This window comes from Ornithorhynchus anatinus, chromosome X1 (assembly GCF_004115215.2).
Source record: "Ornithorhynchus anatinus isolate Pmale09 chromosome X1, mOrnAna1.pri.v4, whole genome shotgun sequence".
Lineage (NCBI taxonomy): Eukaryota > Metazoa > Chordata > Mammalia > Monotremata > Ornithorhynchidae > Ornithorhynchus > Ornithorhynchus anatinus.
This window is the reverse complement of record NC_041749.1, coordinates 109,829,511-109,857,031: the sequence shown is the minus strand read 5'-3', so window position 1 is coordinate 109,857,031 and position 27,521 is coordinate 109,829,511. Positions and strand designations below refer to the sequence as shown.

Below are 27,521 nucleotides of genomic sequence, written 5' to 3'. Positions count from 1 at the left end.
AGAGACAATCCCTGCCCAATAATGGGCTCACAGTCTAAACAGGGGAGACAGCAAAGCAAAACAGAACAAAACGAAACAAGACAACATCAATAATAATAATGATGGTATTTGTTAAGCACTCACTGTGTGCCAAGCACTGTTCTCAGCACTGGGTAAGTACAAGGTGATCAGCTTGTCCCACGTGGGGCTCACAGTCTTAATCTCCATTTTCCAGATGAAGTAACTGAGGCACAGAGAAGTGAAATAGCTTGCCCAAGGTCACACAGCTAAGTGGCGGAGTCAGGATTAGAACCCACGACCTCTGACTCCCAAGCCCGGGCTCTTTCTACTAAGCCATGCTGCTTCTTAGTGGTTGTAGTTATAATAGTAGCAGTAGTACTAGAAATGATAGCAGTATAGTAGTAGCCCTCTAGACTGTAAGCTACTTGTGGATTGGGAACGTGTCTACCAACTCCGTTGTGTAGTACTCTCTCAAGCGCTTAATACAGTGTTCTGAACACAGTAAGCCCTCAGTAAATACCACTGATTGACTGATACTGGTACTAGTAGTAGTAAGAGTAGTAGCAGTAGAAATAGTAGCAGTAGAAAGAGAAGAAATTGTTGTCGTCGTCTCATGCTGTTGAGTCGTGTCCGACTCAGAGCGACGCCACAGACCCATCTCTCCCAGAATGCCCCATTTCCATCTGCAGTCGTTCTGGTAGCGTATCCATAGAGTTTTCTTGGTAAAACTACGGAAGTGGCTTACCATCGCCTCCTTCCGTGCGGCAGACGAGCCTCTGCCCTCGATTCTCTCCCGTGCCACTGCTGCCCTGACTTGTAGCAGATCACCTGGCACTCGCTAGCCACTGGCCAAGCTAGGAATGGAATGGGTATGCCTCTGCTTGACTCTCCCTCCCGTAGTTGTGACTAGTAGAGTACTGGAAACTCTCCAGGTGTGACCCTGAGAGGGGAGTAGTAGAAATAGTAGTAATGGTATTTACTGAGGCCCCACTGGGGGCAATGTATTGTACTCAGGTCTTGGGAAAGTACAACACAAAAGAAGTGACGTGTCCCCCGCCCGCAAGGAGCTCACACTTGAATGGGGGAGGCAAACGTAAGAATATTTCCAAATGGAGTAATCAAAATAAATAAATCCACTGTATAACCAAGCACGCTTAGCTACCTAAACTCCAAGGGAGGATAAAAATAAATCCAGCTGTAAGTACCAGAGATGGTTGACGTGACTTGGGGATTGGGCATTCAGAGAAAGAGGTGGGATTTTAGGAGGGCTTTGATGGCTTGTACGTGCCCCTGGCTGACAGCTTGTTTGCCCTCGGGTTCCAGTATTGAACATCCACTGTGCCAAACAGCCCCGGCCAGGAAAGCCCTGTGCTTGAGGAGTGCCCACCCTGTGAAGAAGCCTAGGGACTTGTCAGGCTAGGGCACCACCAACGTTTTTGCCAAGTCTGGAGTGAAAGGCCAAGGCAGTTTAAGAGGAATCTGATGGCTGACTTGGAGGAAACTGCTTGTTCTGGGTGCCAAACGAAGCTATTTCTTTCTAAGTGAGTCAGTCAGTCATTCAGTAGTATTTAAGGATCCCATCCTCCCGACACACATTTCATGAACCTCAGACTCTACAGGCTTTCCCTCTCCATGTACAAAAGCTGGATCCCACTGCCAAGGGTCTGGTATGCCTGGGCCTCTCTCTTGCTGGAAATGGGCCAGCTGTTCACTCCAGGACAGGGGAACTTGAAGAGGATGGATGGGACTGGGGCACTCTTGACCCACCCTTTGGCCAAGGGCCTGAGCAGGGGACTCTTTCTCCAGCTCTGCACCCAGCTCTGCTGCTGCTGCTGCTGCTGCTGCTGCTGCTGCTGCTGCAGTGTCTGGAGAGATTTTCATGCACTGCAGCTGCTCAGACTCCTAGGAATCCCTCTGAACCTAGCCGCGTGGTTTTGTTCATATCCGGTGGGGACTTGTGGTGCCGTCTTCTCCAGTTTCTCTTGCACGGGTTAGTTTAGTTTCTCTTTTGCCGGGGCATGCTGGAGAGGAACAGAGAGAGAGGGAGAGAGAGAGAGCACTTTGATAGTCACCCAGCCCCGCAGCACTAATGTCCATATCTTTATAGTCTCCTATTTTCCCTTTTGGTAATCTGTTTCAATGTCTGTCACAGTAGACTGTAAATCCCTTGTGGGCAGGGATGGTGATTACCACCCCTGTTCAATCGTTCTTTCCCAAGTGTATAGTACAGTGCTCTGCACACAGTAAGTGCTCATTAAATGTGATTGATCGATTGACTGAGAGAGAGAGAGTGGTTTTCTCTCCCCTGCCTCCAGAGCTACAGGGCTTCTGGCAATTCCTGCAGCTCGTTCATTGCCCTGGTATCAGCTATGGATTATGCGATAGCCAGGATCTGCACTTTTCAGCTGCCTTGTTTGCAACCTTCCCTGCTCTCCCAAGCGCTTAGTACAGTGCTTTGCAGATAGTAAGCATTCAGTAAATATGATCGAATGAATGAATGTATGCTAACTGCTCTCGATAAGGCTCACTAGGCTCTCTTCCCCACCACCACCCTTCGCCCAGCTCCATCTCCAGAGTTTTGTGACCTTCTCGCCATCCCCAGCTGAAGCCTAAGCTGAAGTCCTGGGCATGATCAAGAAGTTGTGGGTGTATGGCTCAGCCCTTTTGCTTTTTCTCGCTTTGAGGTGGGTGCTGAGCCATGGCCCTGTGGTGCCTAAAGAATGGACCTGCAGCCACGGCACTGGTTCCCAAACAAACCAATCAGTCACTGGTATTTATTGAGTGCTTACTGTGTGCAGAACTCTGCCTTAAGCGCTTGGGAGAGTCCAGTGGAGTTGGTAGGCACGATCCCCACCCACAAGGAGCTTACATGCAGAGTGAGTGCCTGCCCCTATGCCCTGCGCCTGAAAGAAATCAGCCAGCAGGTCTAATATATACAAAAATAGGTCCACAAACCATTGATCACTGAAGTCCAAGCCAGGGCAGAAGCAGCCTGGCCTAATGGATACAGCATGGGCCTGGGAGTCAGAAGGACCTGGGTCCTAATCTGGCTCTGCCCTTATCTGCTTTGTGACTCTGGGCAAGTCCCTTAACTTCTCAGTGCCTCAGTTACCTCATCTGTAAAATGGGGATTAAGATTGTGAGCCCCATGTGGGACATGGACCGTGTTAAACCTGATTAGCTTGTTTCTATCCCAGGGTTTAGTACAGTGCCTGGCACATAGGTATGCCTTATATAGGCATAAGGTATTTAACAAATACCTTAAAAAAAAGGTTGTGTTCAGGTTGTGTAATATTGGTGCCTGACTCCAAAGCAAGGGGTAGCAGCAGGGACAAAGCAGAAAGAGAATCAAATCCTTGTCACCTTCACCTAGTGCTGGTCTGAGAACAGCTGCAGCAGAAGGAGGAGGTGGGGGTGATGGAGGAGGGGAACTGTGGTGGGATCTTGCAAACGCTGTGGCCTGGGGATTTTGTGAGGGAAGCTTGAACCCCTTCTCCAGATGCATGAGTCAGAGAAGCAGGGTGGCCTACTTGAAAGAACCCGGGCCTGGGAATCAGAGGACCTGGGTTCTAATCCCACCTCTGCCACTTCAGTCAATCAGTCATATTCATTGAGCACTTACAGTGTGCACAGCACTGTACTAGGTGCTTAGGAGAGTACAGTATAACAGAGTTGATAGACATGTTCCCTTGTCTGCTGTGGGACCTTGGGCAAGTCACTTCACTTCTCTGTGTCTCAGTTACCTCATCTATAAAATGGAGATTAAGACTGTGAGCCCCATGTGGGTCAGGGACTGTGTCCAACCTGATCTGTTAGTATCTATCCCAGCACTTAGGTACAGTGCCTTTCACACAGTAATTAACAAATACCACTGAAAAAAAAATATGAAGGGCCCTATTGGCATCACGCCAAGGGGGTGTGTAGTCTATGCCATTCTCCCAGAGTCAGTGAAATAACAATATTAGGACCCAAGATCTTCGGAGGGGCTGGATCCCCCACCCCCTCATTGCTCCCAGGGCAGTTCCAACCCAGTCTGATCTGGCTACTCACTCCACCCTCAGCCTCACAACACCTGTGTCCATATCGGTGATTTATTTCCATTTATTTTCATTGGAAAGCAGCATGGTCTAATGGATAGAGCATGGGCCGGGGGGTTAGAAGGACCTGGGTTCTAATCCTGGCTCCCCCCCTTGTCTGTTGTGTGTCCTTGGCAGTTCACTTAACTTCTTTGGGCTTCAATTCTCTCATCTGTAAAATGGGAATTAAGACAGTGAGCCCCATGTGGGACAGGGACTGTGCCCAACCCAATTAGCTTGTATCTACCCCAGCACTTAGTATATTGCCTGGCACGTAATAAGTGCTTAACAAATACCATTAAAAAAATGTCTGCCACCCCGCCTCCCCCCCCCCACCCCCCCATACACACATACATACAAGGCTTTAAGCTTGTTGTGAGCAGGGAACATGTCTACCAACCCTGTTGTCTTGTCCTCTTCCAAGTGCTTAGTGTAATGCTCTGCACACAGGAAATGCTCAAAAATAAACCGATCATATTTATTGAGTGCTTACTTAATAAATACTATAGATTGATAGATTAGTATAGAGCTCTGTCACAGGAAGCACTCAATAAATACCATCGATTCCCAAAAGTACTTTCCCTCTGAAAGTGGGAGAGTCTTTGCAGAGTGACAACAGTCCCTTTTCCTTCCATGGACCTCTGTGTACTTCCCCTCTCTGCTTCAGTCTCTCTCCCAAAACGCTTACCTACCCTACCCCAGTGAGAAGCTGACTCTCTACTTCAATTCCCTCCCATGTGCCCCATCCCCAAAAGGTGGCTTGGAAACGAGTTTCCACATCTCCGGCTCCAGGAACCATTTGTGGGGAAGGTGCTTGAGGCATTGCAAAAACCCAACTATCCTTACTGAATTCACTGTGAGCAGCTGTTCTTCAGGAAGAGCCTGACCCTATTTGCTCCTGAGAGAGACCTGTTTCTGAACAATGTCTTCCCATTGTAGGTGATTGACACCTTATCAGTGCTCTCATGGACGACAGTAGCCCAGAACAAGGGAATTATGTGAGTACGGCTGTGTTGCCCCTCTCCCACCCCTCACTCTCTTCCCTTGGCATCTCACCCCTTGGCTGCAAAATCAAACCTGCCTCAGTGCTCCCAACCCAGGCCCTCTGACAGGTTGCTGGTTCCTGGGCTCGGCCCAGTGGCCTGCAAAGAGTGGATATAGAACCAATATCAACTCGAAGCCCTGACTGTGGACACAGGAGCCCTGAGGGCAGCTCCGGATTTGTCTCACAAGATTGATGTACATTTTATGGGGAAGCAACCAGGGCCAGACCATTTCATCTGGGTCTGGGGAATGTGAGCTCCTGGGTTCCCTCCCCCTCAGTCTTGGGCAACTCCTCACACTGCGCCATGCCTCATTTTCTCCATCTTGTTCATGGGTCTGGTGGTTCTTAAGTGTTTGGAGATCCTTGGATAGAAGGGTCTTTGTTGTGGAAATATCCCAGCCTCACTGGAAAACCACTGGCTACTGAGGGATGTGTCTTTAGGCTATGGGGAAATGAGCCCACTGCTGCTGCTGGCAGGTGAGCTGTGGATCAGAGGCAGTGGCAGGTGTGCATGTGTGTGAGTGTGTTTATGTCAGAGACACTCTGACCTCAGAAGCTCAAGCGCCTGCTTCCTTTTCTTCCATCCAGGCCCTTCCCCACCGAAGACAGTGTTGCAGACGATGACATTTACAGTGGGTTGTCAGATCAAATAGAGTAAGTACCCTCTAGGCAGGTGTGGGAAGAAGCCAGGGTCATCCAGCACCCCATCCACTGGCTTTGCGGGTGGACCATGCCAGTGGCTTCCTCTGCTTGCCTAAAGACCCAAAACGTCTTCAGTGGGCACAACCCCAGACCGTGTTTGGTGATTAAGCTGGAGGCCTGTGAGACGCAGGTCCTGGGTGCTGTTCTAGGTTGAGGGCGGTGATGGTGGGAAGTGCTACGGGTGTGTCACAGGGCACTGGAGGGACACTGGAGCTCCGCTTGCAGGCTACGTGCCCTGAGCTCAAATGGCTGTCCCCAGAACAGCTTAGGCCTGCTCTCCCTGTCACTGTGGTCGGGCTAATGGGCCGTGTCTGGTTTTCTTTGCTCCCTTTCCTCATCAGTGATACAGTGGAAGAAGATGAAGACCTGTACGACTGTGTGGAGAATGAGGAGGCAGAAGGAGATGAAATCTATGAGGACCTGATGAGGTCAGAGCTGACCATGATGCCGGTAGGTGGTGAGGGGAAGGGGGAGGGTCCTGTCCATGAGGAGTAGCCCCTCAAGGGCCCTTTAAAACCCTAAGACTCTTCTCCCTCCACAGCAGAAGATGACAGATCTGGATAAGAGGAGCTGCTGCCTTCAAGAGATTAGGCAGACAGAGGAGAAGTATACCGATACACTAAAATCCATCCAGCAGGTGCTTCTGCAGCTCTGGGCTGGTAGGGGTGGGGGAGGGAAAGGAGAATGCCCTTCCCAGGTCCCAAAGACAGGGAGGATGATAGTAGGTTACTTGGAGGGAGGGGGAGCTCGTTCTCCAAGAACTCTGACCTCAGCTTTTTCCTCTTGAAACTCTAGCGGGGTGGGGAAGAATGTCTCACCCTCTTCTCTCTTCTTCATCTGTTGTGAACCCCTTGCTCCCCAGCATTTTTCCGAGTTCTTAGCTGTGCAAAACTAAGCCCATCCACCTCCGCCTATCCCCGTGAAACTGGGATCCGGGAGGGGGTTCTCGTGGTCTCTGGGACCATCAACCTCCGCCATCGTCATCATTCACTGCTCTCATTAACCTGGGTGTGTTTGCAGAACTTCTTGAAACCCCTTCAACGGTTCCTGAAGGCGCAGGACATCGAAACCATCTTCATCAACATAGAGGTGAGACGGTCTTTCTCTCCCCAATGGCTCCCCTTGCTTGTTCTTCCTTGGGAGTCCAGGTGCAGCAAGGGGCCAGGGAAGAGAGGAAATTGACTCCTGTCCATGCTGTACCTCGGGTCTCCTAAGCACAGACTACCCCAGGCTGGGCTGGGCTGGGCTGGAAATATGGAGCTCAGCCCACTCTCTAGGCAGCCTCCGGGTAGGCTACCCACTAGAGAGGTCAACTCCCTTCCACCCCACCTTGAATGACACTAGCCAACTCCCAGCACCGAGCAATCTCAGGCGAATTTGGCCTCACCTGGTGGGCCACTGACCAGCTAAAGCCACTCTCCGGCCTCCCAGGACCTCGTGAAAGTTCACAAAGAATTCCTGGACGATCTCAAGAAAGCCATCACCCTCAACAATGCTCAGAATCTCTTCCAGGTGTTTGTCAAGTACAAAGAAAGGTGAGGCTGAGGCTTGGTTTTGCCAAGGGGGAGGAAGAGCGTGGGAAAACTCTCTCGGGGGACAGGCTTGAGGAAGTGCGGGAGGCTCAGATTTTCCCCCTCAGCTGTCCCCGGAGGCCAGGACTCAAACCGCTGAGACCAAATTCTCCCGGGAACATGCGTGCTCTGAATTCCTCAGGTTTCTCATCTACGGGCGGTACTGCAGCCAGGTGGAGTCTGCCAGCAAGCATCTGGATCAAGTGGCAAATGCCAGGGAGGACGTTCACATGAAGCTGGAGGTCGGTGGGGTGCCCTGGTCATGTCTTTGGGGTTGGATCCCCTCCCCTCAGGGCTGGAGGGGGGAGATCCTCAAGGGCAGGGAATCTGTTGAATCGTATTCTCCCTTAGTCCAGTGCTGAGCACACAGTGTCAGTGCTCAATCAATATCATTGATCGATTGGTTGATTGGAGCAGTGCCAACTCCCAGACGGAAGGGACAACCTAGAAGAGGAGCAGCTGGGTAGTCCCTCTGCTCTGCCTCCCGCTTCCTCCCATTCCCACTCAGCGAGCCTCTTTGAAAACCCAGCTGGTCCTGGGGAGGCAGAATTGAGCTCATTCAAAGCAGGGCGACTTAGGAAGCACAATGTCTGGAATGTTTCCCCTGTGAGGCCTGAATACCAAATTGTTTGCAGAAGAGATTGAAATTCTCTCCCAAGATCTCAGGACCTGGTTCTTGCATCCCCAGGACCCGGGGCTGGAGAGCTTCCTGTGGTGTTTCTGTCCCCATTCCTCCCCACCCCCCATAATCCGACTCTGGACCGGATCCAACCCAGATGGCTTTGGGAGCCCAAATGCTGACAACTCCTTGTCCTCTTCCTCTTTTGCTTCTTTCTGCCCCCTCCCCTCCTCATCCTTCACCAAGCACTTAGTACAGTGCTCTGCACATAGTAAGAGCTCAATAAATACTATTGAATTAAGGCCTCCTTCTCCTTCTCCCAACCCACTGAGGGGGGCCTGTGATGTATTCCGAGCCCCATTTTCCCACCCCACTGAAACTGCTCAGCTCCACATTTGGGGAACAGAAGCAGAGTCAAGTGAATGGCTGGGGGGAGGGGAAGCACGCCCCCAAACTTGACTCCTGGGCCTACCTTGGAAAAGAAAGCAAAAGTCAAACATGGACCATGGAGCCATTGCAGCTGGTTTCCTTCCCAAAGTAGGCTCACGTCTGCTCATTGGCAAATAGCAGCTGGTGTTACCTTGACGCTTTTACAGGGTAAACCTGCTGCTTTCTGGACACCTGTATCCGATAGGGGCTACATGTGGGCTGTTGATTTCCTTTGCCCTGGGGCATCATCAAGAAGAAATCTCCATCTGGCCCTTTGCCTGATGGGCTTTTTTGGTTGAAGGAATGTTCCCAGCGAGCGAATAATGGGAGATTCACTCTGCGCGATCTCCTGATGGTGCCCATGCAGCGTGTGCTCAAATATCATCTCCTCCTGCAGGTAAGCCCAACCCCAGCAGCAGGAGCCAGTTTCGGCCAGGGAGGATGCAGAAGGGGTGGCGAAATGCCAGAGGCATTGCCAGGGCCCCCAGGCAGGAAAACCTTGGGCTCAGTCAAGGCCGTTAGGAAGAGTTAGCTCTGAGGCCGAGACGTGCACAGAGAACCACACACAGGTGCCGTCCTGGTTGACCAATCTGTCTGCTCTCAGGCTCCGCTCTCAGGCTCCCCCTTTTCTGGTCCTCAGTTCAGACTCAGTTTAGGCTGGCGGGGCCTGTAAGTTGTAGTATCACGCCATCCAAAAGAACTTTGAACCATCCTTCCACCTCTTCCCCTGCCTCCGGGCAGGGATGCCACTAGTCTATCCCAAACAGATGGGTGTCTACCCTATTGAGAAGCAGCTGGGCTTGGTGGCAAGAGCACAAGACTGAAGTCAGGAGAACTGGGTTCTAATCCTATAGCCGTGGGCAAGTCTCTGGACCTCAGTTTCCTCATCTGTAAAATGGGGATTCAATATCTCTTCTCCCTCCTGCTTGGACTGGGAGCCCCATCTGGGACAGGGACTGGGTCTGTTCTGCTTATCTTTATCTACCTCAGGACTTGGGACATAGTAAGTCTGAACCAATACCACAAGTATGAGGATGATGATGATGAATCAATCAATCAATCAATCAGTGGTATTTATTGAGCATTTACTGTGTGCAGAGCACTGGACCAAGTCCTGGGGACAGGACAATATAACAGAGTATATTGCCCACTAGGAGTTTATTCATCATTATCAACATAAAGGCACCCCTGGAAGAAGCAGATGGGGGGGAGGCTCCCCACATCAGTGCACCTGGCCCCACTCAACACCCAGTCTTTTGGCTAGCTCTGATCAGATCTCACCTCGACCAGTTTGCTGTCTGGCTCCCCTTTGTCCCCCGCAACCCCTTGATCCCCTTGGGAGCAGGGGTGGCCCAAGGGCTGCTGGGAAGCCTCCAGCTCTTTGTGATTTCCAGGAGCTGGTGAAACACACTGTGGATTTGACAGAGAAGGAGAACTTGCGGCTGGCGCTGGATGCCATGAAAGTAAGCACCAGCAGTGGGCCCTGCGGGATTTCCCAAGCCTAGGAAATCACTGCCCGGCCCCAGGTCCCCAAGCTGGAGGGAAGGCAGAGGGCAGGGCCAGCCCGTGGCTCTCACTTTTCTGGACCTCCAATGCCCCAGTCTCCCTGGCAGCCCCCCAAAAGTGAGGTGGGGAGGCCACAAGGGACACCTGCATTCAGAGAGTTTTTGAACTTGCTTTTGTGCCCTGATCAGGATCTGGCCCAGTGTGTGAATGAAGTTAAGAGAGACAACGAGACTCTGAAACAGATCACTAATTTCCAGTTGTCAATAGAAAACCTGGTAAGTAGCCCTGCTGGGCTCACGTTTCCCTCTGAAGACCAGGAGCGCAACCCTCTGCTCTCATGTGTTCCAGTCTGCTCATCTTGCCTCCACTCAAGCGACTCAATCTGGCACTTGGCACAGAGTAAGCGCTTAACAAATACCACAATCACAAGAAACAGGGAACAGCTAACAATAACAATTGTGGTGTTTGTTAAGCTCTTACTATGTGCCAAGCACTGTTCTAAGTGCTGGGGTAGATACAAGGTAATCAGGTTGGACATAGTCCACGTCCCTAATGGAGCTCACAATCTTGATCCCCATTTTACAGATGAGGTAAAAGCTAGTGTTTGAGAGTAAATTTGCTGCCTTTCTTGGGTTTTCCCAGAGGAAATGGCTTTCTCTATTTGGCCAGCCTCCGGTCCCATCATTATCATCAATGGCATTTATTGAATGCTTACTGTGTGCAGAGCACTGTCCTAAGCACTTGGGAGAATACAGTACAACAGAATTAGTAGACACATTCCTTGCCCCCCAACGAATTTGCAGTCTAGAATGGGAGGAGATCGACCCTAATGAGACCGGTCCCTAGAAGACTCATGCTTCCTTAGTTGTCGGTAGCTCATGGCCGTCTGGTCTGAAAAGGCGTAGTGCACCTTGGAGAGCAGAGGGCGGCTCAAAGCCACTTGCCTATGACCAGGCCCCCGACAAGGCAGCAGACAACTGAGAAGCTGAAGGGCATATATGCAAATGGTCACTTTTCCGATGGAATTCTGGATTGGTTTTCCCCCACCCTGGACTGTTCTGCGCAGCTGTCCTGGAGTGGAGAGGGGCCATGCCAGCTGCCTCCCCCTCCTTAGGCCTAGCTGCTAATGTCGCTCTCTCAGACTCTCCTGGAGACCCTTAGAGGCAAAGGAAATCCCTGAAGTCACACGTATAAGGGAGGCAGACCTCCCCGCCCTCCACCCCCCCCCCCGCCCCCAGGCTCTTGAGCCTCATGGGGGAAGGAACCCCAAGGCTGCTCACAAAATCCAACAGGGTTTTCCTTCAAGGTTTCCGTTTTCTTCTTTTTTTTCCATCCAGAACAAATCCCTGGCTCACTACGGAAGGCCCAAAATAGACGGCGAACTGAAAATCATCAGCGCCGAGAAGCGGTCCAAGACGGACAGGTGAGGCTGAGGGGGAGATTTCCCTGGCCCAAGCCCTCTCTGACCTCATCACCGATTCTACCTGCTCCTTGGCCAGAGGAGGGCAGCCACATCCTTCCCAAACCCACTTCCTCTGCTGCTCAGCTGGCTCCCCGGGCCCTGGGCGGTAGCTACTGCCAGGAGTGACGACTAGAGGCTTGCTCCAGACGTGGTCAGGGCTATGCCTTTAAGAAATGATTATGGGGACATTCTGTTGTGTGAGGAGGGCTTCTCTGTCGAGGAAACCAGACAGATCTCAATAATAGCCTTCGCCTCTTTCCCGGTTACACTGTTTTGGCTATCTTCTTGTTTGCCCTCCTTCTCAGCCATGCTCAATTCCTCCCAGGTATGCCTTCCTTTTGGACAAAGCTCTGCTCATCTGCAAACGGCGAGGTGATTCGTACGACATGAAGGACTTTATAAACCTGCACAGCTATCAGATCCGGGATGACTCCTCGGGGGAGCGGGACAACAAGAAGGTGAGGTCAAGCTTGCAGCTGTTGGGCTGACAGGCTGGTTGGCTGGCTGAACAGCGGCCAGGCCTCGTTGGCTGCTCCAGGATGGTTCAGGAATACCAAGGGCCTCTGCCCTTTCCCTTCTGTAGGGAGTCTCACCCAGAGATGCCAGGGATTGGCTGCCCATCCACTTCCACATCAAACGGAAACTCCTTACAATCAGCTTTAAAGCCCTCAATCAGCTTGCCCCCTTCTATCTTACCTCACTGATCTGCTACAGCCTAGCCCGAACACTTCACTCCCCCAACACCAACCTACTCACTGTACCTTGATCTCATCTACGTCACCGCTGACCCCTCACCCACATCCTCCCTCTGGCCCAGAGCTCCCTCTCCCTTCGTATCTGACCACTACTCGCCCCACCTTCAAAGTCCTATTAAGGTCATTCATTCATTCAATAGTATTTATTGAGCGCTTACTATGTGCAGAGCACTGTACTAAGCGCTTGGGATGAACAAGTCGGCAACAGATAGATACAGTCCCTGCTGTTTGACGGGCTTACAGTCTAATCGTCACATCTCCTCCAAGAGGCCTTCCCCAATTAAGTCCTCTTTTCCTCAACTTCCTCTCCCCTCTGTGTCACCTATGCACTTGGAACTGTCCCCTTTAAGCACTTGATATTCACCCCACCCTCAGCCCCCCAGAACTTACGTACATATCCATAATTTATTTTAATATTTGTCTCCCACTCTAGACTGTAAACTCTTAGTGGGCAGGAACTGTGTCTACCTACTCTGTTGTATTAATACTCTCCCAAGCGCTTAGTCCAGTGATCTGCATTGATTGATGGGTTGAATGCCAAGGCTGTACTGAAACTCTTTCCCTTGCAGTGGACTCACATGTTCCTCCTGATCGAGGGTCAGGGCTCCCGTGGCTACGAGCTCTTCTTCAAGACCCGGGAGCTGAAGAAGAAGTGGATGGAGCAGTTTGAAATGGCCATGTAAGTCCCCAGCCCCTCCCTCACCTCTTCCCTGGGCTGCCCGGTTGGTGCTCCTGCTCCCCAGGATGCTCCCAAATCAGACTGGGACCTTCTGCCACTTCCCACAGCCTGTTTCTCCTCTTTGCCCAGTCAGTTCAGTGCTTTGGGGCTGTCTGTGCACATGCATGTGAGTGTGTGTGTGGGGGGGGGTAGGTGGGGGCACGAGGGGATAAGAAGCATCTTAGACCTTGTGGAAAATCTCCCGAGGCCATGATGTTTGCCTCAAGCTCTTCCCCCTTCTTGTCCCTTGCCTTCACCTCTCCTGCTCCCATCCGTCAGAGATCCCTCCAGAGATCCCAGATGCTTCTTGGGCTTTGAAAGTGTGTCCTGACCAGCTGGCCTTGACCCTGCCTCTCCGTCTTTCCTTTGGGTTCATGTAGATCCAATATCTACCCTAAGAATGCCCTGGCGAATGGCCACGAGTTCCAGATGTACTCCTTCGAGGAGACCGCCTCGTGCAAGTCCTGCCAGATGCTGCTGAGGTCAGGGGGTGCTGCTTTGGGCCCCTGAGAGTGGGGGTGGGGCGGTGAAGGGGGTGGGCAGGCTAGGGAGCTGGAATCTGTTTCTGGCTCTGGGTTCCTCCTCAAGAGCTCTGTGCTCTCGTCTTCCCTCCACCCCGGCCCAGCCTAGTGGAAAGCTGCTCCCTTGGTAGACAGAAGAGAGTGGCTGCCCAAAAGCTAGTCCACTGGTGACTCTGGGGCCATGTCTTGTTGCTGTGGTTTTTTTTTTCTGATGCCGTCCTGGCAGAGGGTGGGGGCACTAGGGGCTGGGGGAAGAAAAGGGAGGTTGCCAGAGAGCCACCACGCCTCCTCGCCTGGTCCCAGACGGGGACAACTCTTGGCCCTGGATGAGTCAGGTCAGGCAGTGGCCACTCCCGGTACTCATGCCAGAGGGTGGGGCACCAAGCCATTCCTGGCGGGGCCGGCAGACCCCTTAGCCCGTGCCACCCGCAGCATGGCTTTTGCGCCCACTTGCGGTCCACCGCCTCCTCCCCCTTCTTGAGGCCCCGGGTGGCAGCCTGGGGACCTCCCTCCTGCTCTCTCTGCATCCCCTCTCTATTTGGGTGGCCCGTGAACCCTGGGGCCTGGAACGGTGGCACGGTTCTCGGGAGGGACAGCCTGACTCCCCAGGTGACGGCAGCTCTGGTAGTATGGCAGGTGCCCTGCCCCTCTCCCCGGGCCCCTCTGAGGCCCTGCCCAGCAATGGCCAGGGGCAGCTGAGGCCTGGTCGAGGCATATGGCCTGCCTGGAGACAGGTCCGGGTGACCCTTTGAGGTCCCTCTGGCCCAAGAGTGCTCGGCTTTAAATTCCCAAGGGCTGAGAGTCGCTGATGCCTTTGTGTGCCCCCAACCTCTCTCTGTTCTGCCAACAGAGGCACCTTCTACCAGGGCTACCGCTGCAACCGCTGCCGGGCACCAGCCCACAAGGAGTGCCTGGGGAGGGTCCCCCAATGTGGAAAGCATTGCTCAGGTATCCCCGGGAGGGGCCCGTGCTCCCCATCCCTCCACCCCTCCAGGGTGTCATACCCCACTAAGGACCTTGGTCCTCTGGGGTGAGAGGGCAGAGAGAGAAACACCCGCTGGGTGCTGGGCTTACTGCCTCAGTTCTCTGTGGCCTGGAGACAGGCCATAGGGAGGGCAGCTGGGGGGGCCTCTGGGGGATGGAGGCGGAGGGACCAGACTCTGGCAGGAACCCCTCTGGCCTCCTCACTCACCATGTTAATCTAATGTTCTGGTTTTTTTCCCCACTTCTCTCCATTTCACACAGAGTTTGGGTCAACTGTGAAAAAGGTAAAAACCAGCAGTTTCCCTGTACGATTCTTGGCAGAGTCTCTCGCTGCTTCTCCACAGTGTCTTTCTCTGGTTCTGGGGCAGAGTCTCTGGGAAAACCCCGGAAGAGAGGCAGTGCCTGGGCCGACAGAGGGCAGGAGAGAGTCCAGGGGCACGGTGGCTCATCCCGGGGCATCCGGCCTTGGGCCCTCCACACTGGGGAAGAGGATGGGGGTCGGAGGGCCGAGAGCACTTGTGGAGAGGCTGAGTCCTTGAGACTGGTTCCTAGGGCAGGCAGTCTGCGCTAGCCTTCCCGGGGACATTCTCTGAACCGGAAGTTGCTCCGTGTCACCATCCCATTACAGGGCAGTTAGAACGCTAATCCTAAAGCCCACTCCTTCAACGGGGCAGTCGGGGTAGTTGTCGGCCAGCAGAAGGGCTCTGCACCAGCTTCTGGCTGAGCTGGGGGCAAGCCCTGAGGCTCCCAACCCCCAAGCTGGGGTCCTGGTGGTTAGCCAGATTGAGCGAACTGCAGGTCTTGAGGCTGGGGGTGGAGAGGTCAGCCCACCCAGTCTGTGGCTCGGAGCAAGGACGGGAGGAGGAGCTGCTGGGAGTCACCCTCAGAGTAGGGAGTAGAGGAAACAGCCACCGGGATCCAAGGATAAAATCGCACGTAGCAGGGAGGCCTTGGCTGCTGGAGCCAGTCGGGGAGGGGCTGGATGAGTGAACCCAGCCTCCCGTTCTCTCTCTGTAGTGCAAGTCCAGCCGGCAGGGCCAAGAGAAGAGGAAGAATGAGCTTGGTAAGAATGGCCACCCTGAACCTGACCCGTATCCACTCTGAAGGGACAATTGTGGAGAATCCCCCCATGCGCTGGTCCAAGTTTACCCCCGGTCTATAGAGACCCTGAGAAAGTCAGGGGCCTTGTCCACTAAGTAGTTTTTCCTAGTCCAACAGCTGAAGCTCACCCAAGCTCCTGTGCTAAACCTCTGGAATATCTGCTTGACTGAGTTGAGGCTGGATGATCCATTTGGCGACACACTTGATTTGGTTGGGTCTCTGTCAGGTCAATAGGTTGCTTGCGATTTCTGTGGGGTCTGTCCGTAGGAATGTAGTTGGAGTTCTCTGTTCTGGGTCTCTCCAGTGGTACAGCATGAGTGAAATTCCCCAAACTCCAGCCTGAGGGAACAGTCCCTCTGATTCTTTAAATTAACCTTTTTCACCCTGTGATCGTGTATAATCATTACCTCTCCAGGCTTACCCAAGATGGAGGTGTGTCAAGAGTACATTGGACTGCCTCCTCCTCCGGTGGCGTTTGGGCCCGCGCTGCGCCTGAGCCCCGGAGACATCGTGGAGCTGACCAGGGCAGAGGCAGAACAGAACTGGTGGGAGGTAAAGTCTCTGGTGGGAGCGGGCAGAGGAATGATAATCTAAGACTTCCTGGGCCTGTAGGGAGCAGATGATGTAAGTGAGCTGCTCATTCGAGAATCTGTAGTGCCTGGCCTCACTGTCCTTGGGAAAATATCCAGGACGATGGTTTCTCATGCCTACTCGACTTTCCATTTGACCCTCAGTATTTGTGCCCCCACCCTGTCCCTGCTCAGCCCTGGCCCCGACCTGGGCTGTTTCAGAAGCGGGTCGACTGTCTCCCCAACCCGTCAAATGCTTTAAGGTCACCTGGGGCCAATCTGGAGCCTCTCTCCTTCACCTGTCAATGACCCATAGTTGCCATTCCCAGAGGCCTTAGGGAGAGGGCATCATCTGTGCCCAGAGTAAGTTGTTTTGGGGTGAGAACAAACCATTTGCTGCCCCTTTAATAATAATAATAATAATAATAATTATGGTATTTGTTAAGCACTTACTATGTGCCAGGCACTGTACTAAGCGCTGAGGTAGACACAAGGAAATCAGGTCGGACACAGGCCCTGTCCCACGTGGGACTCACAGTCTCAATCCCCATTTTACAGATGAGGTAACTGAGGCCCAAAGAAGTAAAGTGATTTGCCCACGGTCACACCGCAGTCAAGTGGCAGAGCCGGGACTACAGCCCATAACGTCCTGACTCCGAGGCCTGTGCTCTACCCACTACGCCCTGCTGTTTCTCAAGACTAGGCTGCTTCTTAAGGGCTAGGGAGCAGCAGGAGGAAGGCATTTTAGGAAGCTACAAGAAAACTAAGAGCTGAACCCCAGATGGTTTTGAGCCTGGCTGCTGACCCTCATCCCAGCTGAAAATGGCCAGCTAGCTCCATTTATTCGCTTTCTTTTGACCCCCACCCTCAGAAGAGCTTGAGAATGAGCTTGCTTGCTCAACTGCCCCTTTGTTCTCTCTGTCCCCTTCTTGTCCCTAGTCCCCCATGCTGGCGGGCGCCCGCACCCACACACATACACAGATACCCCTCTTGTTTCTCTGCTATCTGGTGCACATTGTTCCCTCTCTGGGTTACAGGGTAGAAACACATCCAGTAATGAGGTCGGCTGGTTTCCGTGCAAGAAAGTCAAACCGTATGTCCATGTGAGTAGTTGCCAGCTGAGCCCTGGTTGGGGGTGGGAGACTGTTGTCATTTCTTTTAGTAGTGGAATGTTTGCGGGGTGGCAGCTTCTCACCTAACTCCTAGCTAACTGCACTGGTGTCCAGGGGTCCCCACCTCCCCACTATCCCTGGGTGGGCCTCGGCTGTCAGATTTCAAGCCCATAGACATGGTGCCTGGGGCTGTTGATCCAGAGCAAGGCTATTTTTCATTTTGAATAGGGAGGTATGTAGTGTACTGCTTTGAATGCCTTTTAAGGCAATTTAGCAAAAAGACTTTGACTTCTAGGCTGCTTTTTAAGCTCCCTCTCCGCCCTGCCTCCCCAAGCCCCAACCCCAGGGCCCCCCCACCAGCCAAGCCTCCAGGGCAGGTGGAATGCTGTTTCTGTGCTTTTAAGATGGAATGCCTCAAAAAATGTGCGCTGTTTGGTTCTTTTTTCCAGGGTCCACCACAGGATTTATCTGTTTATCTTTGGTGAGTCAAGTTAGAGATGAAATATATTTCCGTTCTTCCAAATGCTGGCTTGCAGGATTCCCTCACTTGCTATGGTCCTGGGCTTCCTTCCCGTGGTGGGACTTTAACCGGGGAAAGAACTCATAGAGCAAGCTGGGTAGGGGCCTGCAGAGGTTCTGGGGCAGGGCCACATCTCAGCTTCCCCAGGCTCCGGCAGGCCTGGCAGAAGGACTCCAAGGCCTAGTGGATTCTGCTTTGGCTGGGGGCCCTCCTGGGGCCCTGTGGGAAGAGGGGTGAAGATTGCAGTTTTCTGCACTGTGCAGAGCTCCTCATGTTTCCAGTTCTCTCCTTGACCCCTTCTAATCTGGCTTCCGCCCCCTCCACTCCACAGAAACTGCTCTCTCTCTCTATGGTCACTAATGACCTTCTTGTTGCCAAACCCCACGGCTTCTACTTCATCCTAACCCTCCTCCACCTCTCAGCTGCCTTCGACACTGGGGACCACCCCTTCTCCTGGAAACAGTATCTAACCTTGACTTCACTGACACTGTCCTCTCCTGGCCCTCCTCCTATCTCTCTGGCTGCTCCTTCTCAGTCTCTTTAGCCGGCTCTTCCTCCGCCTCCCACCTCCTAACTGTGGGAGTTTCTCAAGGCTCAGTTCTGAGTCTCCTTCTAATCTCCATTTACACCCACTCCCTTGGAGAACTCATTAGTTCCCTAAGCTTCAACTACCATCTCTACACAGATGGTTCCCAAATCTACCTCTCCAGTCCTGACCTCTCTCATTTTCTGCAGTCTCGCATTTGCTCAATCAATCAATCAGTTATTGTGCGCAGAGTTATTGTGTGAGCTCCTTGTGAGCAGGGAATGTGTCTACCACCTCTGTTGTAATGTAGTCTCTGAAGCGCTCAGTACAGTGCTTTATGCACAGTAAGTGCTCAGTAAATACTATCAATTGATTGATTCCAAGATTAAGGACTGTGCTTCATGCCCAGAGTCCTAGCTGAGCTGCCATTCTGTAATAAGACCTACTACTAGTGTGGGCCACCTGGTCTAAAGTCACAAGCATAAATGAAAGGGTTTACAAGCTGGAGTCCTACTTTGCATCTGCCCCACTGCTTAGCACGGTGCTTGGCACATTTAAGCACTTAATACATCCCATTATTATCCTTGTTATTATCGTTGTACTTTCCCAAGCACTTATTCCAGTGCTCGGCACACAGCAAGTGCTCAATAAATACCACTGATTTATCGATTCACTGACTGTTGTTGGCAGCCCCCAGCTTGGGTGCCATTGGGTGGTATGCCAGGTGTGCTCAGCTCTGGCAAGGGGACTTAGAGTTGCCTATTGTCAAGTGACTTCCAGTGCTCCCTGTGCCTCTGCCACTTCTAAGCCCCCCAACCCCTACCCACCCTACTGTCCCCTGCCCCCTGGCATCCTGCCTGGTTGACAGAGACCCCACAGGGAGGATGGGACCTGGAGCAGCAGCCTCAGAGGCAGCTGGAATTGAGTTCCTTGGTAGAGGAGTGGGCAGAAACAACTGTTGGACCCACAGACTCTGGGAAAAAGGGAGGCTTCAAAGTGGCCCAAAAGCATATGCCGCTGAAGCCCAGCCCTAAGATTAGTGGCCAAAGCGTGTTCTGACTCCAGCTCTAGCTCTTCCTCCCGTCAACACCATTAGCCTAAGGTTGATCTCTGAGTGGCAAAAGCAGTCACAGACTCGCTGATCCAGGAGTGCCTGCCTTTTCTGGCAGGGTGGGCCTGGATCAGTTGATTGATCAATGATATTTACTGAGCGCTCACTGTGTGCCGAGCACCACATTAAGTGCTTGGGAGAATACATTACAGTGGAGTTAGTAGACAGGTTCCCTGCCCATAAGGAGCCCACAGTCCCCTCTCCCCTCCCCCCGACCAACCCTCTCCCCTACTTTCCCATCCTTCCCTGCAGTATCCTCAGAGGAGATCTCCTCCCTCCTCGCAAGTGCCACCCCCTTCACCTGCGCCTCGGACCCCATTCCCGCTCACCTTATAAAAAACATCGCCCCTGCCCTCCTCCCTTCCTTAACTTCTATTTTTAACCACTCAATCTCCAATGGCTCCTTCCCCTCTGCCTTCAAACATGCCCACGTCTCCCCCATCCTAAAAAAACCCGCTCTTGACCCCACTTCCCCTTCCAGTTATCGCCCTATCTCCCTACTACCCTTCCTTTCCAAAATCCTAGAACGAGTCGTCTACAATCGCTGCTTAGAATTCCTTAACTCCCATTCTCTCCTGGACCCCCTCCAATCTGGCTTCCGTCCGCTCCACTCTACCGAGACTGCTCTCTTTAAGGTCACCCGTGACCTCCTTCTTGCCAAATCCAATGGCTCCTACTCCATTCTAATCCTCCTTGACCTCTCTGCTGCCTTTGACACTGTCGACCATCCCCTCCTCCTCCCCACCTTATCTCACCTTGGCTTCACGGACTCCGTCCTCTCCTGGTTCTCCTCTTATCTCTCTGGCTGGTCATTCTCGGTCTCCTTCGCAGACGCCTCCTCCCCCTCCCATCCTTTAACTGTTGGAGTTCCTCAAGGGTCAGTTCTTGGCCCTCTTCTGTTCTCCATTTACACTCACTCCCTTGGTGAACTCATTCGCTTTCACGGCTTCAACTACCATCTCTACGCAGATGACACGCAGATCTACATCTCTGCCCCTGTCCTCTCCCCCTCCCTTCAGGCTTGCATCTCCTCCCGCCTCCAGGATGTCTCCACCTGGATGTCGGCCCGCCACCTAAAACTCAACGTGAGCAAGACTGAGCTCCTCATCTTCCCTCCCGAACCCGGTCCTCTCCCAGACTTCCCTATCACCGTGGATGGCACGACCATCCTTCCCGTCTCTCAGGCCTGCAATCTCGGTGTCATCTTTGACTCGTCTCTCTCGTTCACCCCACACATCCTATCCGTTACCGAGACCTGCTGGTTTCACCTTTACAATATCGCCAAGATCGCCCTTTCCTCTCCACCCAAACGGCTACCTTACTGCTACAGGCTCTTGTTATATTCCGGCTAGACTACTGTGTCAGCCTTCTCTCTGATCTCCCTTCCTCCTCTCTCGCCCCGCTCCAGTCTATTCTTCACTCCGCTGCCCAACTCATCTTCCTGCAGAAACGATCTGGGCATGTCACTCCCCTTCTTAAACACCTCCAGTGGTTGCCTATCAACCTCCGCTCAAACAAAAACTCCTCACTCTAGGCTTCAAGGCTCTCCATCACCTTGCCCCTTCCTACCTCTCCTCCTTTCTCTCTTTCTACTGCCCACCCCGCACGCTCTGCTCCTCTGCTGCCCACCTCCTCACCGTCCCTCGGTCTCCCCTATCCCGCCGTCGACCCCCGGGCCACGTCCTCCTGCAGTCCTGGAATGCCCTCCCTCCTCACCTCAGACAATCTAATTCTCTTCCCCTCTTCAAATCCCTACTTAAAACTCACCTCCTCCAAGAGGCCTTCCCAGACTGAGTTCCCTCCTTTTTCCCTCTGCTCCCTCTACCCCCCCCTTCACCTCTCTGCAGCTAAACTCTCTTCTCCCCCTTCCCTCTCCTCCTGCCCCTCTCCCATCCCACCCCCTCAACATTGTACTCGTCCGCTCTACTGTATATATCTTTACCACCTTATTTATTTTGTTTATTTTGTTTAATGAGATGTACATCACCCTGATTCTATTTAGTTGCCATTATTTTTATGAGATGTTCTTCCCCTTGACTCTATTTATTGCCATTGTTCTTGTCTGCCTGTCTCCCCCGATTAGACTGTAAGCCCGTCAAACGGCAGGGACTATCTCTATCTGTTGCCAACTTGTTCATTCCAAGCGCTTAGTACAGTGCTCTGCACATAGTAAGCACTCAATAAATACTATTGAATGAATAGAGTAGGGTGTCTTTCCTGGAAATGGGTCAGAAGGCACCTCTCCTGCTCCCCAGGAGCCAGCTGGAGACCCGAAGAAGCCCACAGCTTCCCTCTGGGGCCATTATGGGATGGAGAACAGACCCATTCAAGCTCACAGCTCAAAGTCAGTCAGTCAGTCAAATGTATTTATTGAGTGCTTACTGTGTGCAGAGCACTCTACTATGCACTTGGGAGAGGACAATTCAATGATAAACAGACACATTCCCTGCCTACAACGAGCTGAGCAGCAGCCCTCATGGGAGGAGAGAGATGATAAGGCTGGAGAGATAGGAAGCGATTAGGCTTTAAGGGTTAGAAGATCTCAGATCAGAGAAGGCCCCAGCCTCCCCCCAGGTAAAGTGGCAGCAGCACTCCTAGAGATTGGGGTCGCTGTGTACATGATCGGGGAGGGGACGCAATGTGTACCTACAGTGTGGAGGCTTTGGTGCACTTCTGCTCCGGCCATTTCTGGAGGTGAGGGGAGTCAGAAGTGGGAACTGAGTTCTGTCTGGGAATGGCAGGAATCAATCAGCCAGTCAGTCCATCAGTGGTATTTATTGAGTGCTTACTGTGTGCAGAGCACTGGACTAAGCCCTTGGGAAAGTCCAATACACCAGAGTTGGAAGACACGATCCCTGCAGCTGAAGAAGCTTGCAGTCTAGAGGGGGAGACAGACACTGATCTAAATTACAGTAAGGGAAGCAAAAGAGTAGAAAGAGAAGTGCTGTGGGGGTGGGGGTGGGGTGGAGTGGGCACCTAAGTGCTTAGGGGGCCCAAGAAACCGACAGAATTTCCAAGGGACATGATTAGCCTTTGGGAACTACTGTAGAGATCCCAGCTTTGGCTCCTCTAGTAGAAACGCATGCTAAACCTGAGGACTTCTGCTCCACTCTCAATGTCCTTATGAGCACCCTTGGCCTCTGCCAACTCATCTCTGATTGCACCTGTGGGCAGGTATGCGGGACCCATGGAGAGAGGAGACGCTGAACGGATCCTCACTTCCCGCTCGGATGGGACCTTCCTGGTGCGGCAGAGGGTGAAGGATACAGCGGAATTTGCCATCAGCATCAAGTAACTACTGCCCTATCTTCGGTGCTTAGAGAGGTGGCCCCCTAAAGAACAGACCCCCACAGCTCCCAGCCCGGCCCCACAACCTCTCTGGGACTCAGTTTCTCCATCTTCAGATGAAGACCCTGAGGCTCTGGCTACTAGACCATAGTGGCTCCAGCCCTCCCATCAGTCTCCTGGGGTAGTGGGGAGTGGTCTCTGTGCCTCAGGCTCCTCCTCTGAGAAAGAAAGGACAAGGAGGGAGGGTACAATTCATGGCTCCCACACCAGATCTTTTCTTGCCCCGTTGGTTGAGAGAAGAGGGGTCTGAACCTGACAGAGTTCACCAAAAGAGCCAATCACCTGTATTGAGCAATAATAATAACAATAATAATGATGATGGCATTTGTTAAGTGCTTACTATGTGCCAAGCACTGTTTTAGGCACTGGGGCAGAGGGATACAAGGTAATCAGGTTGTCCCACTTGGGGCTCACAGTTTTAATCCCCATTTTACAGATGAGGTAACTGAGGCCCAGAAAAGTTAAGTGACTTGCCCAAAGTCACACAGCTCACAAGTGGCAGAGTCGGGATTAGGACCCGTGACCTCTGACTTCCAAGCCCGGGCTCTTTCCACTGAGCCACACTGCTTCTCGTGCTTCTTATAGCAAGCATCTGCTATATGCAGAAACCTTGTACGAGCACAATAGAGGTAGAAGATGTCCCAGCCCTCGAGGAGTTAATATTAACAACAATAATAATAATAGTAATAATAATAGTATTAAGGCTTACTATGTGCCAAGCACTGTTCTAAGCACTGGGAAAGATACAGGATGATCAGGTCAGACACAGTCCCTGTCCCACCCAGGGCTCACAACCTAAACAGGAAGGAGAAAAGGTATTAAATTCCCATTGTAGAGATGAGGTAACTGAGACCCAGAGAAGTTAAGTGACTTTCCCCAAGTCACACAGCAGGCACGTGGCGAAGCCAGGATTAGAACCCAGGTCCTCTGACTCCCAGGCCCTTGCTCTGTCCATTAGGCCTCGCTGCTTGTAATCTAATGGGCAACAGACAACGAATAATTTCCAGATAGGAAGAAGAAGAGGTGTGGAAAAGCTACTGCTCCTTAACCAAGTTTCTGATTGCCCATGGTCCTGTGTTTTCAATCAGTGTTTTTTATTGAGTGCTTACTGTGTGCAGAGCACTGTGCTAAGCACTTGGGAAAGGGCAGTACAATAGAGTTGGTAGACATGTTCCCTGCCTACAATGAACTTACAGTCTAGAGGAGGTTATGATATGGAGGTTAGCTTGGGATGTACCAGGAAACTAAAGGCTCTTGAATACCTGCTTATACAGGTTTAACGTGGAAGTCAAACACATCAAGATCATGACGGCTGAGGGCCTCTACCGCATTACTGAGAAGAAGGCCTTCAGAGGACTGACGGTAGGTAGTAATAATTTTATTTATGAAGCTCTTACTGAGTGCAGAGAACTGTACTAAGCTCTAGGAGAGACTATGCAAGTGGGAATTAAACACGGTCCCTGTCCTCAATCTAAAAAGGATGCCGGATGGTCTCCAGAACTCCGTGCGAAACAGCTGCATTTTTCCCTTCACCTAGGTGATCAATCGATTGATCGACGGTATTTATTGAGCACTTGCTGTGTGCAGAGCACTGGACTAATTGCTCGGCAGGGGGCACTACAGTTGGTAGACACGATCCCTGCCCTCAAGGAGCTTGCAGTCCAGGTTGATGGCTGGGGTTTTACATTTTCCAGAAAGATGACAGAATGGGTAAAAATGTCCTGTTTGGGGTTGGAGGGGTGGGGAGAGAGGGGGTGCTGGGGGAGGGGAGGGCATACCCAGAGAAGAGTATGCTATGCCTGAGATTCCTACGTTCTGGTCTCAGCCCAACTCCTGAGTCAATGCCTTTGGGTGTTTGCCTCCCAGGAGCTCGTGGAATTTTACCAGCAAAACTCCCTCAAAGACTGCTTCAAGTCCCTGGACACTTCCCTGCAGTTTCCATTCAAAGAACCAGAAAGGAGAGCCATTTCCAAAACCCCAGGTAGGATCTTGGGCCCCATGTGCTCTCAATTCGTGAGGGTTTCCAGCTCTGACCTAGACCAGGGCTTCCTCATCCCCAAACAAGACTCCGCATCCACCCCTGCTCTATTCCATCCCCACTAACCACCCTCCCCCACCAAAAATCTATCCCCTGGGGGAGGCACACGCACACCATCATTTAGAGATAGGAGAAAGAAGTGCTTAAACAGTGAGTAGAAATCCACTTGTACAACAGTGCTCTCAGAGGTCATGGGTCAATCAATTAATGGCATTTATTGAGTGCTTACTGTGTGTGGAGCACTGTACTGAGCGCTTGGGAGAGGACAATACCACAGAGTTGGTAGACAAGTTCCCCACCCACAACGAGCTTAGAGGGGATGCAAAAGTGCTGAGGTGGTAGTTGGGCAGGTGTGATCTGGGGAGAAGAGAGATGAATCAGGGAAATAATAATTACTACTGTGATATTTGTGAAGCACTTATTATGTGTCAAGCTCTGGGGTAGACACAGTACAATCAGGTCGGACACAGTCCTGGTCCTGCATGGAGCTCACAGTCTAAGGGGGAGGGAGAACTGGTATTAAATCCCCATTTTACAGATGAAGAAACTGAGGGATAGAGAAGTTAAAGCAGTCAATCAGTAGCATTGATTGAGCACTTACTCTGTGCAGAGCATGGTACTGAGCACTTGGGAGAGTGAAATAGAGTAATCCACAATCCCTGCTATCAAGGAGCTTACAGTCTAGCGAGGGAGACAGAAACTAAAATAAATTACAAGTAAAGGAAGCATCCAAGTATATGAATATGTACAAAAGTGACTTGTCCACGGTCACATAACAGGCAAGGGGTGGATCTGGGATTAGAACCCAGGTCTCCTAACTCCCAGTCCTGGACTCTTGTCACTAGGCCGTAGTGTGAACCTTGCTTGGTAACCAGACCTCAGTTGCTCTTTTCTTTCCAGCAGGAAATGCTAAGTACTTTGGGTCAGCCAAAGCCCGTTACGACTTTTGTGCTCGGGACCGGACAGAGCTGTCCCTCAAGGAGGGTGACATCATTAAAATCCTCAACAAGAAGGGACAGCAGGGCTGGTGGAAAGGGGAAATCTATGGCCGGGTAAGGGGATTTACCTCAGACAGCTACAGAGGAACGGCATGGGGTAGGGCTTCGGGGGTCGGATTTGGCAAAGGGAGTTGGCGGGGAGAAGAGGAGCAGGATCTATGGACCTGTGATATTTTCCAGTGTGAAAAGCCTGACGTTTGCCCGGTAGAATGCAGGGATAATAGAGGAACGTGAGAACCTGGTGCATAATAAAAATAATAATTGTGGTACTTGTTAAGCACTTATTCTGTGCCAAGCACTGTACCAAGCGCTGGGGTAGATACAAGATCATCAGGTCCCACATGGGGCTCACAGTCTAAGTAGGAGGGAGGACAGGAATCGAGATCCCATTAGACAGATGACGAAACTGAGACCCAAAGCTGTGATGTGCCATTGCCATTTAATGGGCCGAGGGTGGGGGTGGGAAGCGTGTGTGTGTGTGACTTCCCCAGGAAATATACAATCTAAGCACATTCCAGACTAAGGGAGGGAATAGAAACCCAGAGGATTGTGGCACAAGGTTCTGAGGCATTGAAACTTGGAGAATCAATCAATCAATGGTATTTATTGAGCCCTTACTGTGTGCAGAGCACTGTACTAAGCACATGAGAGGGCACAATACAATAGAGTTGGTAGTCATGTTCCCTGCCCACAGTGAGAAAAGTAAAACGAATGGATCCTGAGGGTTAGGAAAAAATCTAATGTCCCTGGCCGGGGCTCAGTACACATCCATCGATGGTTAAGGAGAGGGAGCTGTGAAAGCTGTTGGCAGAGTCAATGGCCTGCCAGTGACTGTGAAGCCACCCAGGTGTGCAGAATATCATATAGAACAATCTGGCCCCGGGGAGGGAAATCAGATGGGACCTGGAAGGTGCTGGGCAGGCCTAGTTTCCCAGCAGGTGGGACAGCTCCCTACAGCCTTTTAGCCTTATTCTGCTGCCACTACTGGGGAGACAGGGGTGGGGGGTGGGGGGAGGGGCGCCTGGCTGGGAGACTGCAGCTGAGACCCAAAGGACCCCCAGAGGCCTGGCTCTCCTTGAATCCCATCTCTTCCGGCTTCCTCTAGATCGGCTGGTTCCCCTCGAACTACGTGGAAGAAGACTACTCCGAATACTGCTGAAGATTGAGTCTAGTTTCTGGGGTGACTCGGAAGCCTGGGGAGTCACAGCCTGCGGGAGCACTGTAAAACCACATCCTGAGAGGTCCCAAGCTACAGCCAAGGTGACATGGTGTCTTTCTGCCAGCACATTCTCAGGAATACTCCTGGACTATTAATTTATAAAGCTTCAGTTTTCTCTTTTCTCTTTCATGGTGGCATGGATCTAAGAAATCTTTACTTTATTAAATAAATGATTAATGGAAAAAAAATTCCTGAGTGGACATACAACTTCCTCACACCTGAGGAGGGCTCTGGAGCAGGCCGGCCTGGGTGTTAGGCTCTCTCTAGGTTCAAATGTCATCCAATCCAATGAGCTGTACCCAGGGCCTGCTGTGTGCGGTGCATTGGACTGAGTGCTGGGGAAAGTACCATAGAGTAAGTAGATAAAGATGCCTGCCCTTGGGGAATTTACAATCTAGCAGGGGCCAGACACTAAAATAAATTCTGTCTGTGGTTCCGCCACTCTGGGCAGAGAAACTGGGTCTTTCTTGGAGGAGCTGGAGAGAGAGGGTCAGGGGAGATGGCAAGAGTGGTTTGTACATGAAGGGAGGTGGAGGAGAGGGAGATGCCAAGGGAGAGGACAGTAGGGTTCAACCCCAGAAGAGGGGAAGA

At 52.0% G+C, this 27,521-nt stretch overlaps 1 protein-coding gene across 3 annotated transcripts in view; it reads left to right on the top strand.

Moving 5' to 3' along the window:
- The window catches only part of VAV1 (vav guanine nucleotide exchange factor 1), a 60,580-nt gene extending 33,462 nt beyond the window's left edge, over nt 1-27,118 (top strand). Inside the window, exons 3-27 of one of the 3 annotated variants that reach the window (XM_029052135.2) lie at nt 5,016-5,074; nt 5,710-5,775; nt 6,165-6,273; nt 6,368-6,460; nt 6,844-6,912; nt 7,255-7,358; nt 7,537-7,636; nt 8,744-8,839; nt 9,837-9,905; nt 10,137-10,223; nt 11,286-11,371; nt 11,736-11,868; nt 12,735-12,844; nt 13,264-13,365; nt 14,255-14,352; nt 14,650-14,672; nt 15,406-15,451; nt 15,905-16,041; nt 17,096-17,161; nt 17,620-17,651; nt 22,502-22,618; nt 23,950-24,037; nt 24,542-24,656; nt 25,614-25,765; nt 26,817-27,118. In XM_029052135.2, the coding sequence (XP_028907968.1) occupies nt 5,016-5,074; nt 5,710-5,775; nt 6,165-6,273; nt 6,368-6,460; nt 6,844-6,912; nt 7,255-7,358; nt 7,537-7,636; nt 8,744-8,839; nt 9,837-9,905; nt 10,137-10,223; nt 11,286-11,371; nt 11,736-11,868; nt 12,735-12,844; nt 13,264-13,365; nt 14,255-14,352; nt 14,650-14,672; nt 15,406-15,451; nt 15,905-16,041; nt 17,096-17,161; nt 17,620-17,651; nt 22,502-22,618; nt 23,950-24,037; nt 24,542-24,656; nt 25,614-25,765; nt 26,817-26,870 (2,211 nt within the window). In that variant the 3' untranslated portion in view covers nt 26,871-27,118. Of the gene's footprint in view, nt 1-5,015; nt 5,075-5,709; nt 5,776-6,164; nt 6,274-6,364; nt 6,461-6,843; nt 6,913-7,254; nt 7,359-7,536; nt 7,637-8,743; nt 8,840-9,836; nt 9,906-10,136; nt 10,224-11,285; nt 11,372-11,735; nt 11,869-12,734; nt 12,845-13,263; nt 13,366-14,254; nt 14,353-14,649; nt 14,673-15,405; nt 15,452-15,904; nt 16,042-17,095; nt 17,162-17,619; nt 17,652-22,501; nt 22,619-23,949; nt 24,038-24,541; nt 24,657-25,613; nt 25,766-26,816 lie in introns of all 3 variants that reach the window. The other 2 variants (XM_029052134.2, XM_029052132.2) reach the window with 2 other exon arrangements.
- Nucleotides 27,119-27,521: the final 403 nt, after the last annotated feature.